The following is a 16,966-nucleotide window of genomic DNA, read 5'->3' as shown; positions in this document are numbered from 1 at the left end:
CTCAATTTTGAGAAGATGTTCAATGATCAACAGTGATTATGAACTGTAAATATAAGGAGGGGCACACTTTAGTAACCACCTTACCTTTGCCGTTGAAACGACTACAACTGAGTCACTGTACACACAATAAGTAAATTTGAAAGTGGAAGAGGTTTTTCACAAGTTAGATGAAACATCAAGTTTATTAAACACTATTATTTAATATATTTGTCGTTCAAAATTAAAGGCTAATTTCATTTTTTTTTTTGCCAATATTTGATAGCAATTTTCTACTTGTCCGCTAAGCGGCGCCCTTCACTCACAAATAAACGCAAACACGCATCTTTCAAGCGGCGTACAGTGGATCCTTCCTCTCTTCACAGACGTACGACGTTTCGAGGTTACGAACGGCGTAAGTAATAGTGAATAATCTGGGCCTAAAAGGCTTTTTATACAGATATTTAAAATAATTATAACTTTAATATTGCATTGGTGTCCGTGAATACACCATGACAAATTGTCCACCTGCATTTATTTAATGGAACACACAAACCGGAAGTTGAAGTCATTCAACATGTCAACCAGGTCGAGGAAGAGGACATATGGGGTGAAAGCTGGAGGAAAGTGGACGCAAAATTCATGCTGGTTCTCCATCCAGTGTGAGATGTTTGACTTCAACTCTTGGCCTTTGGTACGTGTTTATTTACTTTACTTCCCCTGTGATCATAGCTCAATGTCAATGTGTGTGAAGTGATGCCATCGCATGACGTCATTGTGGTTAGCATGTCTGCTTAATAATTATTGAATACAAAAAACATGCATGTTACAGACTCTAAATTGGGGTTGGCTGGTTATTTCACTCAAGTGTCATGTTTGATATGAAAAAGGAATTCAATTAAATGCAGCGGTTTTTTTTACTTTCTGCATGACAATGAGATGGTTTGTCACCGCTTGTCCCTACGGGGTTCATAGAGTGCTCTAAGAAAACCCACGCAGGCACGGGGAGAACATGCAAACTCCACACAGGGAGGGCCAGAGGTGGAATCAAACCGGCACCCTCTGAACTGTGAGGCAGATGTTGTAACCAGCGCACCACCGTGCCGCCACAGTGCAAACAGCAGATGTGAGTCTTGTTGTTCTGATGGCGCTGACGTGTTCAAATATTTACTTTTGAGAGTTAAACTAAGGATTTTGAGAGAGAAAATTGATTTTGCAGGGGAACCATGTTTTGCAGAAATATACTGACTGTTTAGCAAATTTCAATTCTGATTTGAGGAGTGTACCAAAGTGAGTGGAAAAAAACTCAATGTGCGTTGGCTTGTAGCAAAGAAAACTTGTCGGTCACCAAGGGACGATGATGTGATGTCGCAACTGCCAGCTTCACAATTCCACTGATGACAGAATTGATGCAAAGTGTCTTCTAAGTGTCAGCAGCCGGTATGATGCAAAAAAGGTCAAAGGTCAAAACACATACGTGCACATAGACTACAACTAAGCATGAAACACTTGCATGCACATCTTAAACGGAAACCCCTGTAGGGATTTTGTCTGCGAGGGTTAAGTCTACTGGAAACAAAGATCCATAACTAGCCTGAACCAGATGAATGGTCGGCATTCTCCTTCAACAGTTTCCAGATAGACTACTGTGACGTGAACTGATGTCTGATGTAACCAAGACTGAACGATGCGGCTTTGCATCTGATGACTCGAGGGGTCTTTGCGTTGAGAGAGCGCGTCACTTCCAGGGCTTGATGTTTACTTCTGTACGTCTGTGACTAATTAACATTTGAAGGCTTTTTGTGTTGTGTTAGGGTCAAACAGGGAATTCATTGGAGGGGGCGGGGCAGTACCCGTCTTGATTGGGATGGATGGATGGATGGATGGATGGATGGATGGATGGATGGATGGATGGATGGATGGATGGATGGATGGATGGATGGATGGATGGATGGATGGATGGATGGATGGATGGATGGATGGATGGATGGATGGATGGATGGATGGATGGATGGACGCCTAGTTAAGAGCGCTCCGAGATACTTGTGTCAACCTTAAAGAGAAGAATAAAATAGATGTTCGTTCTTCGCATCCAACTGGTCCATTATGGCTACTGTAAACACCGTGTCATCCCTAATTAGAACATGACAGAATGAAGATGTAAAAGACAAAAAAGTCTCTTACAGTGGCCTTTTTTATTTGACCATGCCGACTCCAGCTGGCTTCAAGGCCTGGCAGTGCAGGAAATTATTCCTGCAAGGTCTTCTCTCTCTTGTTGTGTCTGAAATTTGGTGGCAATGAAATCCAGAACACTCAAAAAAAAAATCCAAACAGGATTGTGCAAGTTCACCAAAGATGTCAAGAACGCGACCTTGTACGTGTCGCATGCTACATGTATGTTCGCGCTAATATGTTATGCAAAAATTAGCACATAGACAGTTTTTGTGTTTAAAAAATGCTGATGTGACAATTTTGAGAGTCTGCAGGAAATGCTTCAAAGTAGATTTGAGTCCGTACTGTATACACATGTGCTGAATTACACAAGGGGCCCCCTAACTATGTCACTCCCATGGAATATTTACTGCTGGGAAAGCCCCCGTACAGTGTTTTCATTCTTCCTATACGCTGCCCTGACAAGTCATCGTGACTTCCCAATTATACGTACATTTAAGTTGGCTTACATTATATTATGTCAAATGCCATCGCTAAAACAAAACAGCAGCACCCGCCGCAGGATTTCATTTTTGTATTCTGATTGACATCTTTATAGCCGTTTTTTTTTTTTTTTGTTCGACACTCCGTTTTACATCATTCATTTGAGTTGAAGATGATTGCAGATGACTTTCGTGGGTCATCTTGGGTACATATTGACCAACACACTCCATTTGTGAATTTTTTTGTCTGGTGTCAGACAGACAATTTTGTAATGTGAAATATGCGCGTTGGCTCGATAAAAATCGGGAGGAGGGTTGACAAAGATTCATGTAACTCTTCACTTGGAACAGAATATTAATATTGGATGATAATAAGGGACACAATGTTATTTGTAGACTATTGTCATTGCTTTCTGTTTTTAACATTTCTTCTTCTGTGGTGTCGCCGCTCGTCGTCAACTTGATTTCTGCGGTCAGGCGGTGGATGTCGAGGTGAAGACTGAGGGATTGGGTGTAGTTCTTCTCTCTAATCATCGGGTTGGGCTTACTGCTCTGGATGTCCGCAAACAGAATTCCCAACACACAGCTAGACATCACATACTCGTACGTAAATATAGAGCAGCATGTATGATGAAAAAGCTTAGGGGCTATATTTATATTCTATTTGTAGGGTGGCTAACCTGAGGCTCGTGGGCCCTAGAAGGATGTGATCCTAACCACCATGCAATTATAAAAACAAATAAAACCTCAAAGGTAGCTTTAAGGCATGAGTACAGCTCCTTATTGGCTCCAAATTTTGATCCAACATCCTGGGTCAAATCCTCAACCCAACATTAGCCTGACCTCGTTTGAATCCTGGTTAGCTGATTCGAACTGCGATTCGATCTATGCAGTAGATGTGTAGACTATACCGCCGTGCTTCAGCCACAAAACATTTAGATATAATTTAAAATAATAAACATTTGCTCTATTGTAGCAAAAACATGGTTATTCCATCCTCTGCCGCTCGGCAAGAAGTGAAAGCTGAGAACATAAACTAATATTATGCGGAAAGTAAAGACTAAGATTAATTGAGGTTCCCACAAAGGCATTTGGGAACGGAATTCATCATAAAAGTCGGACAGATGTTCAAGCACCTCGTCCTATTCCACACTTTGGTGTTTATGACTTTTTACCACGTCGGTGCTATGTGTGCAAACGTTCCATCTGACATGATGTAGCAGCATCTGCGTGGTGTTGTTGTTCCTCATCGCTGCACTTTGTGGTTTTAACACCAGATGTCCCTCCTGCCTTTATTAATCCACATTATTCAAAACGGTCTGATATAATCTGGCAAATGTAAGTAAAAAGATTTTTTTTTTAATTATTATAATTTCAATGTTGCAGCTCACGTTACACTTTTATACTTTGGCTTTATGGTTTTATTTAATTTAATTTACTGTAATGACATTTTTTAACACTATTGTATGTGTTTATATATATCTACGTTAGGCAATTATATTAATTTTACAAATAAATTTATAAATAAAATGTTTTGATATTATTACGCAATATTAATTGAATGTGTTTACTGTGATTGTTGTTAACAGGGGTGTTTCAAAATTAATGATTTAAAACATGATTATGTTTTAAACCACAAAAATGAACTGAAAATGTAGAAAAAAAACACTATATAGTTTTTGTAATATTTTGACCACCTCATGCAGGGAATTGCTCCACTGGGTTTTGGATGCATATACTGTATATTATTCATGTTTACTGTTGATTTTTTGTATATTATTTTTGCATCTTAATGTTTGCAGTATATCATTTGGTTTTATACTTTTGTGTATTTCCCTGCTGTATATACAAAATTTTGTACCTTCCCTTAAATTTTTTGTTTTGTTTTCTGTTTTCACATGAAAAGTAGGTTCACATTTTAAAGTGAACCACTGAAATAAATTAAAATGCACCTGCTTAAGCTTCATGCACATAACTCGTATTGGAAAAGTTGATCAAGGACAGGAGAAACATAAATATAATATATATAACTATATTATACGCTGCTGTGTTCTCAACTGAGTGAATGGTCAACATTTTTTGAGTAGGGACCCTTGGGGAAACCCCGCCCCTAAACCGACATCCAATCACCTTCCAATATGCAAATGAGTTACTCTTAAAGATGACTTAGGAGCGCCAACCGTGACAGACCGTAAAGAAATTTCACTCCGCGTGTATACGACGCCACGACATTTCTATTTTAGAACTTGGATATAGATCCTCCAATACTACAAAAGACACCTCACAGGACCAACGTTTTAATAATATGGGAAAAGAAAATATAGGTTTTTTCACTGCTTGGATACTTTTGGGAAAAATCTTTGCCACTTTTTGTTCGGACCCTGAACTCACCACCAACGCAGTCTTTGGTAAGAGCGACAAAACGAGGAATTTTAATTGCGCTTTTCTCAATACCTAAATATTATATCCATATAATTAATTACATCTCCAATGTGTTGCTTAATTGATTGATTGATTTAATGTGCGTGAGAGTAACCTCATCAAAATCTGAAGTAGACCCTTGCAGGTCTGCAAAGCGTTTTGCAGAGTCAACTCCATGTGTGCATTAAGTGAAGCCTGGTTCTGGGAAATTGGATGCGGGGGGGAGATAATCATAAGGGAGACACATCTATATTTTTTACAAATTAGGATTATGTGGAATCTGTTAAATATAAAAAAAGTTACAATATGTTTTTAAAGTAATAAATAAGATTTTTTCACTTAAAATCTATTCAAATTGCGTTTTTTTAACATCTTCGGAAAACCGACTGGATCTTTCTGATTTTTATTTAAATTTGTGTCCAGGAATAAAAAAAATTCAATCCGTCAGATTAATTTAACATTTCTGCGCGGTAGATGTGCTTTAAATGCAAAAGGGGGCGACATAGTCTTGGTTTTATACAGCAACCTGTAAAGCCAATTGCAAAAAAAAAAAAAAAGGTGATTCCCAAATGGGATGTTTTGAACAGAGAATTATTGAATGGAAATACATTTTAGTTGTGTTTTGCAAATGCAAAAAAAGTAGAAAATATTAAATGACCGTATAATTAATGCACTTTGAAGAACTTTTGTGTCCCTGTGACCTCTCATGTGTGAATGTGTGTGTTGCAACAGTGAACAACAGCATCACCCCCACCTCCCTGCCCGCCACCACCACCGAATGGCTCACCGACTACACAGACATCGTGTCCAAGTTCTCCCTGCGTACAGCCGACATTCCAGATGACGACATGTGCTACATTGTGGCCGGGAGGCCCGACACCATCCATGAGTGCGAGTTCAACGCGCAGACGCAGACGTTTGTCATCATCCACGGCTGGACGGTACGTGCGCATTCACACACACACACAAAAAACACCTCTTGACCCCAACATGTGGAATGAGGTCGTATTTGGAATGCCGCCTGACTGGATGGATTGCTGTTTGAAAAGATCTGTCAGGATACCCATCCATTTTCTATCATGCTTATCCTCATTATGGGGTGAGCTGGAGGCCATTCCTATGGAGTACATCCTGGACTGTTGTTTGCAAATAAATTAATTATACCTCACGTGTGTGTTGATGTTTTACAGGTAACAGGCATGTTTGAGAGCTGGGTGCCCAAGTTGGTGTCGGCCCTGTACGAGCGTGTGCCCAACGCTAACGTGATTGTGGTGGACTGGCTGACCCGTGCCAACCAGCACTACCCGACCTCTGCCGCCTACACCAAGCTGGTGGGACGAGACGTGGCCAAGTTTGTCACCTGGATACAAGTGAGTTCCTTTAATCCCTGATGACATTCCAAACAACGCTAAAGCTTATAAACACAGTCAGCCACAGGCTAGTTATTAGTTTGAATTCCTCACGCAACCACATGTTAGGTAAGACACTCAACATGGTTGTTGTTGTTGTTGGGACCCCTTCAGAAAGAACTGCAGCTGCCATGGGACAAGATCCACCTGCTGGGTTACAGTCTCGGGGCGCACGTGGCCGGGGTTGCCGGGGACCTCACCGACCATAAAATCAGCAGGATCACAGGTAAACTCAAAATGTCCATCACAACTAATGCATTGCTTCATCAGTTCAATATACTCAATTTTTAACGAGTGTAACATTTGTCGTATATTTGAGTCAGTGATTCTCAGTTTACCATTAGAGGGAACCGGCTTATTCACTTTTGAGTTTTCATTTATTAAACAGCTGAACAATTCAACGTAAAAAAAAACAATCACGCAGTTTCTGCTGTCAACCACAGCTCACACTCACAGGCTAGAAGAAAGCAATCATTTTTCTTGCATACCAGTAAAACATAATCTGGTACATTCCAAATCTGTAAATGTATGCACATGCCCTATTAGTGCCAGCCAGTGGGCCCAATCCTTCATTTTCCAGTTGATCCAGCTTTAAAATCTCTGACCCGCTTACCATAATTGTCCATTTCTCTACACTTAAGTGCTTCTCCGGACTCAAAAACAGGTCAGCGCTATTGACAATGTTGTCTTTGTAACACGACAATGTGCACATTTCAGGACTGGATCCCGCCGGTCCCACATTCGAGCACGCCGACGACCAGAACACGCTGTCTAGAGACGACGCCCAGTTTGTGGACGTCCTGCATACTAACACTCGAGGCTCGCCGGGCCGCAGTATCGGCATCCAGAAACCCGTCGGCCACATTGACATCTACCCCAACGGAGGCACCTTCCAACCAGGCTGTGACATCCAGAACACCCTGAGGGGGATTGCGCTGGAAGGCATCAAGGGCCTGCAAAGTATGTACTCTCGGCTTTGGATTAAAACCATAAGCTTCTTTATATTTTAACTTGCAAAGTGCAATATTGACATTTTGAAGCTAGATTCATGTAATATAGTTCCAGCTGTTGAATCAATGAAACGTCGCTTAGATAATCTTCCAATAAAAACAATGTAGCTAAACATCAAGTGATCGCTTATACAATCGAGACATGTTTGGCTTCTGGTCTCAACATAAAGAATTACAGTAGATCACACAGGCGTGTTTTGGCTCGTGTCGAGTTGAAAGCTTTATTTGCTGATTTGCTGCTTTGCTCTCTTAACTGTAAAGTATTAGGCAAACAGTAGAAATTTATATCTGGAAGTTCTCACGGGCGTCTAGTCGGATTGTACACAAAATGTACGCCCAGACGAAATCGGATTGGATTTTGCGAGTCACGCGATAAAGCTTTTGGGATTTTTTTGTTAACTCCACCAAACTTCGAGAACCAGACTAGAAGTTATGCTTTTGTCTGAAAGTTTTTTTCAACAATTTTTTTCTAAGCTGTTCACCACTTCCTATTACACACTACTGCCACCTAGAGGACTGGAGTCAGACACTTTGCTTGCGAATCTAGAAGAGATTTTTGTCTGATCCTAAAATATTGTATTATCATTTGGAACTCTTATCAACCTTTAAAATAGGGACAGTGAATCAAATATTTTGGTCTTCTGTACTTTTGTGCCATCGTGTGTGTTTGTGATATGTGCAGACATGGACCAACTGGTCAAGTGCTCCCACGAGCGTTCCATCCATCTGTTCATCGACTCGCTGCTCAACACGCAGCAGCAGAGCATGGCCTTCCGTTGCAACTCACGCGAGGCTTTCAACAAAGGCCTATGCCTCAGCTGCCGCAAGAACCGCTGCAACAAGATCGGCTATAACATCAACAAGATCCGCATGACGCGCAGTACCAAGATGTATCTCAAGACTCGGGAAATGATGCCATACAAAGGTAAAGGAAGTTTTTTTATGCAAAGTCACCACTCACAGTTAGCTAAATTACTTCAGCAAAGCATTTCTCATTTTGTAAAAGTCAAATCAGTGCAAACTATGCGTATGTCTTTTTAGTTTTCCACTACCAAGTGAAGATGCACCTGTTCAGCCAGGAAAGCCTGACTTTCAATGAACAGCCCATAAAGATTTCCCTGTATGGAACCCACGGAGAGAAAGAAGACATCCCCTTTGTCCTGTACGTATGTTACACTCGGTTATGTCGACGACATCACCTTTGACCTTACCGAACCCCGCCTCCCCTATCTCGCAGGCCTGTCATGAACGGCAACAGCACGCTGTCCTTCCTGATCACCACCGACGTGGACATCGGGGACTTGATGATCGTCAAGCTGCGCTGGGAGAAGGACGCCATCATCAGCTGGTCGGACTGGTGGGGCAACAGCAAGTTTAACATCCGAAAGTTACGAATCAAGTCGGGGGAGACCCAGTCTAAGTAAGTCCCGTTTAAGTCCAAATGTTATTGACCAACAGAATTATATTGAACAAAAACTTTGAGATCTAAGGGTTTATTTATTGTCTTTAATTATTATGAATATTTTTATTGCAGGGTGATCTTCAGCGCAAAGGAAGCGGAGTTCACCGATCTGGTCAGAGGAGGAGAAGATGCCGTCTTTGTCAAGTCCAAAGAAGACAACAGGAGTCGTAAAGAGAAGCTGTAAGTTTTGATCATCGTGTTCTCTGAATGAAATGTTCTAAAGTCCTGTTTACACACCCATGAGGTATTGCTCAAACTAATGTTCCACACAACATGTTCTTTCAACCACAAACTTGTTGTGACTAACACAAGAATCAATATTGTGCACAAAATCCATTGCCAAAATTCTCAATAATTGATTAGAATGCCAATTCTAAATCTGAAGTAAGAAAATATTGTCTTCTCTCTTCTGCAGGATGCACAAGTTGAAGATGCAGGGCAGTCTGTTTGGTCAGGTTGATGCTTGAAGATGCAGTTGAACACACACACATACACACACGTCATCCTGCACCTCATCAAGCTGAAGGTGCACAGCCAAAGAAGGACAAAACTTGCATGGGAATTGGCAATCTTACCGTATGCAAAATGACTCTGAACCTTGAAAAAAAAATGTTACATGAGTGATGATGTGCTCACATTTTAAATTTGTTTTCTTCTCAATCATTTGTCTATGCTTTTACCGTTTGTCGTTTATACACTTACTGTGCCTGTATGAGCTTTGATGATTTGAGTGATTCAGAGTGACCAGGCATAATTTAGGCACGTTTGTAGTGTTTGTCCTAAAAAATGCAAAAACCATCATTTTCTTTTGTCTCTTTGCCTAACTACTAACGGCCAACAATCGACAGGGACCAAAGAGTTATTGACTATCTACTGAATCACATATAAATGACATTTAAAAAAGTTTTATATTTGGAATTCTGAATTGTATTCATTTGATTCGTTTTGGTTATTGTATCACAGGTCACTTTAAAACATCCTTGTCTTCTTCCATGCAGATTTTTTTTTTATTATTATGCTCAGTCTAAGATTGCAGCCTTACTTTCAAAGGCAACACATGTTACATGATTGCTGCAAATAAAAATAAACAAGCCGCTGGAGTTTGTGATGGACCTTCCAGCACCTAGCCACAATACATCTCAAGAATACACCATATTGTATTTATTGAATGTACATTTATATATTTGTATATTAAGCTGTAATATATTTTGCCATGCTTTCGTTGTTTGTATTTTTATAAGAAGCCGTTCTGTGATTATTCTCTAATGTGCCAGCTATTTGAAGGAGGGGTCAGACGGTTCTCCATTTCTGCTGTTGAGCCCATTTATCAACTGATTTGCAGTGCACTGTATTAAGAAAGAGCCCAAAGTGGTTTAATAAAGATGAAAAATGACATATTCTGATTGCTGATGCTGCTTTTAGGGTACATGCTAAATGTTTTTTTTTTTAAACAATGATTCAAAATTTTTTTTTTTTTCGTTCTCAATTGTTTTTTTTTTTAAACAATGATTCAAATTTTTTTTAATTTATTCTGAGAGGGATATGGGTTGGTTTAAGGAAAAATAGAGCCAGTTAAATATTTCACAGAAAGACTTGCATTTCATATTTCGCTACATATGAGCATTTTTTTTGCATTTATTTAATTGATTTAGGTGTAGCAGTTGCGAGATGTTTTTTTTTTTTTTCAAACAAAATACTCAGTGGAGAACATATTAATGACATATACCTATAAAAAATTGTTTTTGTGTTTGCACTGCTCTTGTGGTGGATTCTGAGTACCTAATGTAGTGTCCAGTGAGAGTAGTCATTATAGTCATGGGTGTAACATTCCTAGAAATAACCAAAGCAGTTCAAGGAAATACGCAATATCAAACCCAGAACATTTTGTTGTCTCCAACTTTGAATTGATTGCTGTTGTTATTTCAACATTGTGGGAGCATTTTGTTTTTGAGATCCCACTTTTTTTTAATCCATTCCCAGGGTTGGGAAAAAGTGAGGGGGTGACCACAGATTTCGAGGAATTTTTTTTTTTATAAGTTCACAGAAGCATTCATGCAAGACAGCTGCAGCAATATAATATTGAATCCAGCAGAAAAGGTTTTGAAGGCACTCAGTGAAGAGATAGCCAACAGTTCCCTCCAAAAGTATTGGAACAGCAAGGTCAATTTCTTTATATTTGTTACATACTGAAAACATTTTGGTGTCAAAACACAAGTCCAGCTTTCATTTTATTTATTCGGGGCTCCTCTGCTGTGAGCAAACACAGTTCAAGCTTTTCAACCATGACCTCATCCTCTTGTGTTGGCATCCAATGCTTGTTATGAGTGCGCACCCGGTTGTGCAGCTGGCACGCTGGTTTTTCTCATGGGCAATGTGTTCTGTACTTTTGGTACTTTTGAGACAGATAAAACTAGGGCAGTATGTCACCAAACCATAAAAAGCAATCCCAGTTTCTGAATTTTGACAATTAGCACCAACATGTCTGGAGTGTTTGCAAAAACATTTGATATTGAACTCATATATGATTTTTTAGGATTATTAAATGTCAGAGTCAACCCGCTTTTTTTGCATTATGTTGCATGGCAACAGCAGGAGATATAAGGACAAAGGGGCCCCTTGTGTTGTGCCTCACAGTAGGTGTCCTGGAATGTCATTTGGCCATAGGTGACTGCTGACACAATACTCCTTAGCATGCCACAACTTTAATTAACCTCACATCGTAAGAGAGAAACTAATTCCAACCACTGTATAGCATGTTTGTTTTCCAAAAATGAGGCAATCAATGCAATTTGGAAAAGACTCAGAAGAAAATGGAAGGTGATTGAGCTTGCTTATCTCTTCTAGATCTATTGCTTCCAATAAAATGTCTCTTTATGACTTTGAAACCAGGCCTTTAGATTAAATGCGCTCCGATTGGTCAAGTGAGCATAGTGATTTCCTGAGATAATACTACAACATTTTTATGAATTATGAATACTATGAAATCCTGTTAATCCTTTTTAGTCACGTATGTAACAAGCAAATGAGAATTATTTTTAATCCCTCGAAGTAAAATAAAATAACATAACATTAAAGTTAAGAGATAGTTAGATAGATGCCATAAAAAAATCAATTTTAAGGGAAATACAGGACTACGGTGGCCGAGAAGGACTGTCTGCGTTGCAAACGCTTTTACTGTGTTCTCTCAGGTGTTAAACAAAATCTGAGTTTGTCATCATGTTGCCGACTGGGCTTTTAATGCACTCCCACTCCAGTGTAATGATTGACTTTACAACAACGGTATGTTTCCATTCTCCGCCCTGAGTTTGACAGCCAATGAGGCGGCTCAGGTTCTATTTAAGACTCAGACTCGGTTCAAGGTGGTTCACATGCCTGCGCACTGCGCGCAACACGACGCACAAAACGGGATTATTCCATTTGCAAACAAAAGAAAAATAACAAAACAAAATCCTAGGATTTATCAAAGCTTCTGCATCTTTTGACGCGGTTGAAGACACTTTCTGAACAAAGCTGTCAAAGCAATGAAAGTCTGGAGAGTTGGCTTTCTCTGCTTAGTGGTCTTGAACGCAGCAGTTCGTTATGTGACTTCTTTGGAGCAAGAACTGGCCGATTCTATTTTGGGTGAGTTGCCAAAAAAGACCCCCCCTCTGTAGTCTACATTTACGTATGAAAAGTTATAGTGACGTAGTTTGAGCTCCAACAATTGATATGCTAACTTAATAGACATGTATGTGATACGTTTGGGGTCATTCGAGAGCAAAAAAAGTGGGGAAAAGTTAAAGCGACAATGAATGGCGATGCGTTCAATGTACGGCGAATTGTGTAGGAATTTAAATAATTACAGTTTTCTGTATTTGCAACCTCATAAATATGAGGCCCCTCAACACACACACGCAGTTGAGTCAGCCAACTCCTCAGAAACTCTTAGAAGCCGCTTCTGGTTTCCATGGAGAGCAGTCTGACAGCATGAAGTCAAGTCTTAAGGGGCCACAAGGGGCGAGCCTCTCCAGCCAGAACATTAGCTCATCCACCCAAAAAACAAACACTTAATGCAAAACTTTCCTCTCCGCTCAGGTAAATTCCTGGATCCCGTCAAAGACTTGTCTGAGCAGAAGTATGACGCCAATGAAACGGTGGCCAGATTCTCCCTACGCAGACCTTCCCACCCAGAAGATGACCTGTGCTACATCCTCCCTGGCCGAGCTGACTCGCTGGCGGCCTGTGCCTTCAACAGCACCGCCAAAACCTTCCTCATCATCCACGGGTGGACGGTAAGAAACTTCACACGCTTCCACGAGTCGGGACTTGTCCAAAAAGTATGCGTCTACCCAATATGCAAATCTACCGGTGCCGAAGCATAAGAAATAGTTTTAAACTCAATGAATAATTGTGTTTATTAATCATAATTTTTCATTTTTTCCATCATTACCTTCCCTAGTTGAGCGGTATGTTTGAAAGCTGGGTGGCTAAGTTGGTGTCGGCGCTGTACGAGCGGGAGCAGCTGGCCAACGTCATCGTGGTGGACTGGCTCAGTACGGCCCAGAACCACTATGTGGTCGCGGCCCAGAACACCAAGGCGGTGGGGCAGGAGGTGGCACGCTTCATTGACTGGATTGAGGTCAGCGGGAGCATCTATTCATCCATCCATTTTGTATAACACGCGTGCTCATTAGGGGCGCGGGGGAACTGGGGCGTAATGTTGAGCTATTATTGAATAACTGTGAATAAAACAAATATTTGTTTTCATTCTGGGCATTTTACAGGAAACCACTAATATTCCGCTTGACAACTTGCATCTGATTGGCTACAGCCTCGGTGCTCACGTGGCAGGCTTTGCGGGGAGCCATGCGACCAATAAAGTTGGAAGAATAACAGGTAAAAGGCAAAAAGAACATTGTGTACCGCCAATGCATCAAAGTCGCTTATGACACACCCCCATCTTCGTCTGCAGGTTTGGACCCGGCCGGGCCTGACTTTGAGGGCGAGCACGCCCACAGGCGCCTCTCCCCGGATGACGCCAGCTTCGTGGACGTCCTCCACACCTTCACCCGAGGCTCTTTGGGTCTCAGTATCGGCATCCAGCAGCCTGTGGGCCACGTTGACATCTACCCAAACGGAGGCAGCTTCCAGCCGGGGTGCAACTTAAGAGGCGCTCTGGAGAAGATTGCCAAATTTGGAATATTTGGTATGAAATATTATTTCCAAGTATGAACAAACTCAATTAGCAAACATTTTTTGAATACAGTAGTCCCTTACATATTTCGATGTTGATATTGATTACATAATACATATTGTTGGTGTCCAACAAGGCATCACATGTGCGCTATTAGTCCAAACGAAAACAATCCAGCAGCTTGCTAGTTACTAATCGGTCTTAGCCGTCAACATTGTTCCTGCCGCTCACACAATGACCCCATTCACAGAAGGCTGAACAGGACCAGAGGGGCCCGACCGTGGCTAAAATGAGTCTTTGTCCAAATTGCCGCTCTTGATCTTCTTGGCTCCGGATTTAGTTTGCTCAATGAATTTTTCAACGTGCTATTTCTTCCGCAGCCATCACCGATGCGGTCAAGTGCGAGCACGAGCGCTCCATCCACCTCTTCATTGACTCGCTGCTGAACGAGGAGGAGGCGGCCAAGGCCTACCGCTGCAGCAGCAACGACAGGTTCGACCGAGGAATGTGCCTCAACTGCCGCAAAAACCGCTGCAACACGGTGGGCTACGACATCAGCAAGGTCCGCAAGGTGCGAAACGTACAGTTGTACACCAAGACCAGAGCCACCATGCCCTTCAGAGGTGAGCGCTTTGCAAAAAATATTACAACAATCCAAACCAAACAACACTTACTTTATAAATGATGTAATTGTTTTTGGAGGGTTAAATGTATGTATCAAAAGTACTAGTATCGGTGCTTGGTATCGGTATCAGTGAAGAATATTTTGTCCATCGCACGAAACAAGCTATGACTTAATTAGCCCAAATAATCGAAGTATTGGGCGAAAGTGCAGGAGTGTGGTCAAAATGGAACGGTGTCTTATTTGGTTCTTCTTGTCCAGTTTATCACTACCAGCTGAAGATCCACTTTTCCAGTAAGGTGAACCGCTCGGAGATGGAGCCCTCACTGACCGTCTCGCTGTTCGGAACCAAAGGAGAGGTGGATGACCTGCAGCTTAAATTGTGAGTGTGATGTAAATTCATGGTTGAACGTTTATGACCTACGTGGGTAAACAGCTCACTCAATGGTTCCGTCTGACAGGAAGGAGAAAATATCAGCAAATAGGACGCATTCCTTTCTACTGGTGACCGAGAAGGACATCGGTGAGCTGTTGATGTTGACGTTCAAGTGGGAGGAGTCAAACGGCTGGTCGGCCTCCAATATGTTGAAGATGGTTTCCTCCTGGTGGTCCGGCGACTCCGACGGTGCCAACATGGAGGTGCACAAAATTCGCATTCGGGCTGGAGAGACGCAGCAAAAGTAAGTTTCTAGAAGTTTGGGATATTCTGCTTTTCCAGAGTATGATGACTTACTACAATATGTTCTCCAGGGTTGTATTTTGCATCAAAGATCCCGATTCTACCAACTTAACGCAAGAGCTTACCTTTGTCAAATGTAAGGACTCGTGGCGAGGGAATCCAAAACGCACATCCAAAAGGTAAATCAACTTTTCCCACCTGCTTTTTAATCACAATGTCAAGGATTGGACAGTAAAAACATCTTTATCTGTAGAATCACCTTGGAGGCTCACTGACCCTGCAGAGAAAACAACCTTCACTACCCCGTGCGTCCTTTTGCACTTAGTCAATAATTTATTTGATGTAACAAAAAAAGCCTCGCACTGACTGACTTGTATATAGCAGTATATCCATTTTTTTTTTTTAAACATCACATATGTTAATACTGTAAACTGTTAGTTTGGTTTTATGAGTAATTAATCAATGTATCCTTAGTGCCGAAAGAGATAGACTGATGTTACCCTCCCAAAGAGACAGGGATGTTATTTTATTTTATTTTTTTTGTAGTTGTTATCAAGGTGTTCTACGCAATAGCGTCTCGATGTACTGTACGAAACCAACAAAGCATTCACCACTGTGGCCCTGCATGTGACTGCGGGACTGGATCAGTGTGCCTTAAGCCCAACAAAGCGCTTTGTTGCCGTGTATGCATTTTATGGGTGCTTTCTTTTTGTTATGACTGCAAAGAGATGTTACTATACTGTCTTTCCACTCAGTTACAATGAAATATTACTCAGCTGGTACCTCAACAAACACCTGTTTTTTTTTTTTAAATGCAGTATAATAATGCGTGGTAATATTACATTATTTGTGTGTGACCACAAGAGATCGGTACGGTAATCATTGTGACTTTATTTTCCATCTCAAAAACACGTGCACATATTCTGTTTTTGCACTGACTGCATGGGTGGGGCATTCTTAAACCATGTACAGGCGGGATTTGATGTAAATAAGCGATAATTGACTTGTCTTGACTTGTAAAAAGCACTGGCTTGGGTTTTATCTGTTGTCCTTGTACATAATGTAAATAAGTGGTGTTATAATGTGTATATTTAATAAACAACACATGAGAGGTCATCTTGTCCTCATGTTTTTTGATAAAGAAGTGGAAATTGTTGTTAATTTACTTTAAAATAATCTTGTCCTTGCACAGGTTTTCAGCAATTATCTTCTTTGAAAAATAAATCAACTCATTTTCTAGGTACTCTTGTAGATGTACTTTTCAAGGACAGTATATTCATTTTTATAAACATTTCGGGGTCATATGAGGTGAAGTATTTGGGCCAAAGGACATGACAGTGCCAGTGTTGTACCAGTATGAGCAATGTGATGGAAACCTGGACTCCCATCAGAGCGAGGCATTAGCACTCTGGTTTAAAGACAACAATAACACGGTGATGGAATGGAGGGAAAGTTCGCTTGGACTTCTTAGGGCTCTCTAAAATGGCCACCCGCATATGTTGGGTATGCAAAGGCCCTTGCAGTTGGCAGCTTTTTTTCCATAACACATGCTGTAACATG

General features: G+C 41.0%; 2 protein-coding genes across 2 annotated transcripts; both read left to right on the top strand.

Annotated features, from left to right (window-relative positions):
• The first annotated feature begins 4,810 nt into the window (after positions 1–4,810).
• Positions 4,811–10,327, top strand: lpla (lipoprotein lipase a). The gene is made up of 10 exons (XM_088394270.1): positions 4,811–5,038; positions 5,784–5,992; positions 6,242–6,421; positions 6,575–6,686; positions 7,178–7,420; positions 8,153–8,395; positions 8,512–8,632; positions 8,708–8,890; positions 9,005–9,112; positions 9,348–10,327. The coding sequence occupies exons 1-10, from the start codon at positions 4,936–4,938 to the stop codon at positions 9,397–9,399; spliced, it is 1,554 nt and encodes a 517-aa protein (XP_088250396.1). The 5' UTR covers positions 4,811–4,935; the 3' UTR covers positions 9,400–10,327.
• Positions 10,328–12,281: 1,954 nt separating this feature from the next.
• lpl2a (lipoprotein lipase 2 a) lies at positions 12,282–16,522 on the top strand. Its single transcript, XM_088394271.1, has 10 exons — positions 12,282–12,553; positions 13,007–13,203; positions 13,371–13,550; positions 13,696–13,807; positions 13,884–14,117; positions 14,486–14,728; positions 14,989–15,109; positions 15,189–15,407; positions 15,478–15,585; positions 15,660–16,522. The coding sequence occupies exons 1-10, from the start codon at positions 12,454–12,456 to the stop codon at positions 15,679–15,681; spliced, it is 1,536 nt and encodes a 511-aa protein (XP_088250397.1). The 5' UTR covers positions 12,282–12,453; the 3' UTR covers positions 15,682–16,522.
• Positions 16,523–16,966: the final 444 nt, after the last annotated feature.

This window comes from Syngnathus floridae, chromosome 13, assembly GCF_059516105.1.
Source record: "Syngnathus floridae isolate MCC-2025c chromosome 13, RoL_Sflo_1.0, whole genome shotgun sequence".
Lineage (NCBI taxonomy): Eukaryota > Metazoa > Chordata > Actinopteri > Syngnathiformes > Syngnathidae > Syngnathus > Syngnathus floridae.
Note: the sequence above shows the minus strand (reverse complement) of the source record. Positions and strands in the feature narration are given on the sequence as shown.

Bases quoted from the DNA above. Each gene is read 5' to 3' on its own strand.
- lpla (XM_088394270.1), top strand. From the start codon at position 4,936: ATGGGAAAAGAAAATATAGGTTTTTTCACTGCTTGGATACTTTTGGGA. The intron at 6,687-7,177 runs GTAAACTCAAAA...TGCACATTTCAG, and splicing joins TAAAATCAGCAGGATCACAG to GACTGGATCCCGCCGGTCCC. The intron at 8,633-8,707 runs GTACGTATGTTA...CCTATCTCGCAG, and splicing joins GAAGACATCCCCTTTGTCCT to GCCTGTCATGAACGGCAACA.
- lpl2a (XM_088394271.1), top strand. From the start codon at position 12,454: ATGAAAGTCTGGAGAGTTGGCTTTCTCTGCTTAGTGGTCTTGAACGCA. The intron at 13,204-13,370 runs GTAAGAAACTTC...TACCTTCCCTAG, and splicing joins TCATCATCCACGGGTGGACG to TTGAGCGGTATGTTTGAAAG. The intron at 15,586-15,659 runs GTAAATCAACTT...CTTTATCTGTAG, and splicing joins CCAAAACGCACATCCAAAAG to AATCACCTTGGAGGCTCACT.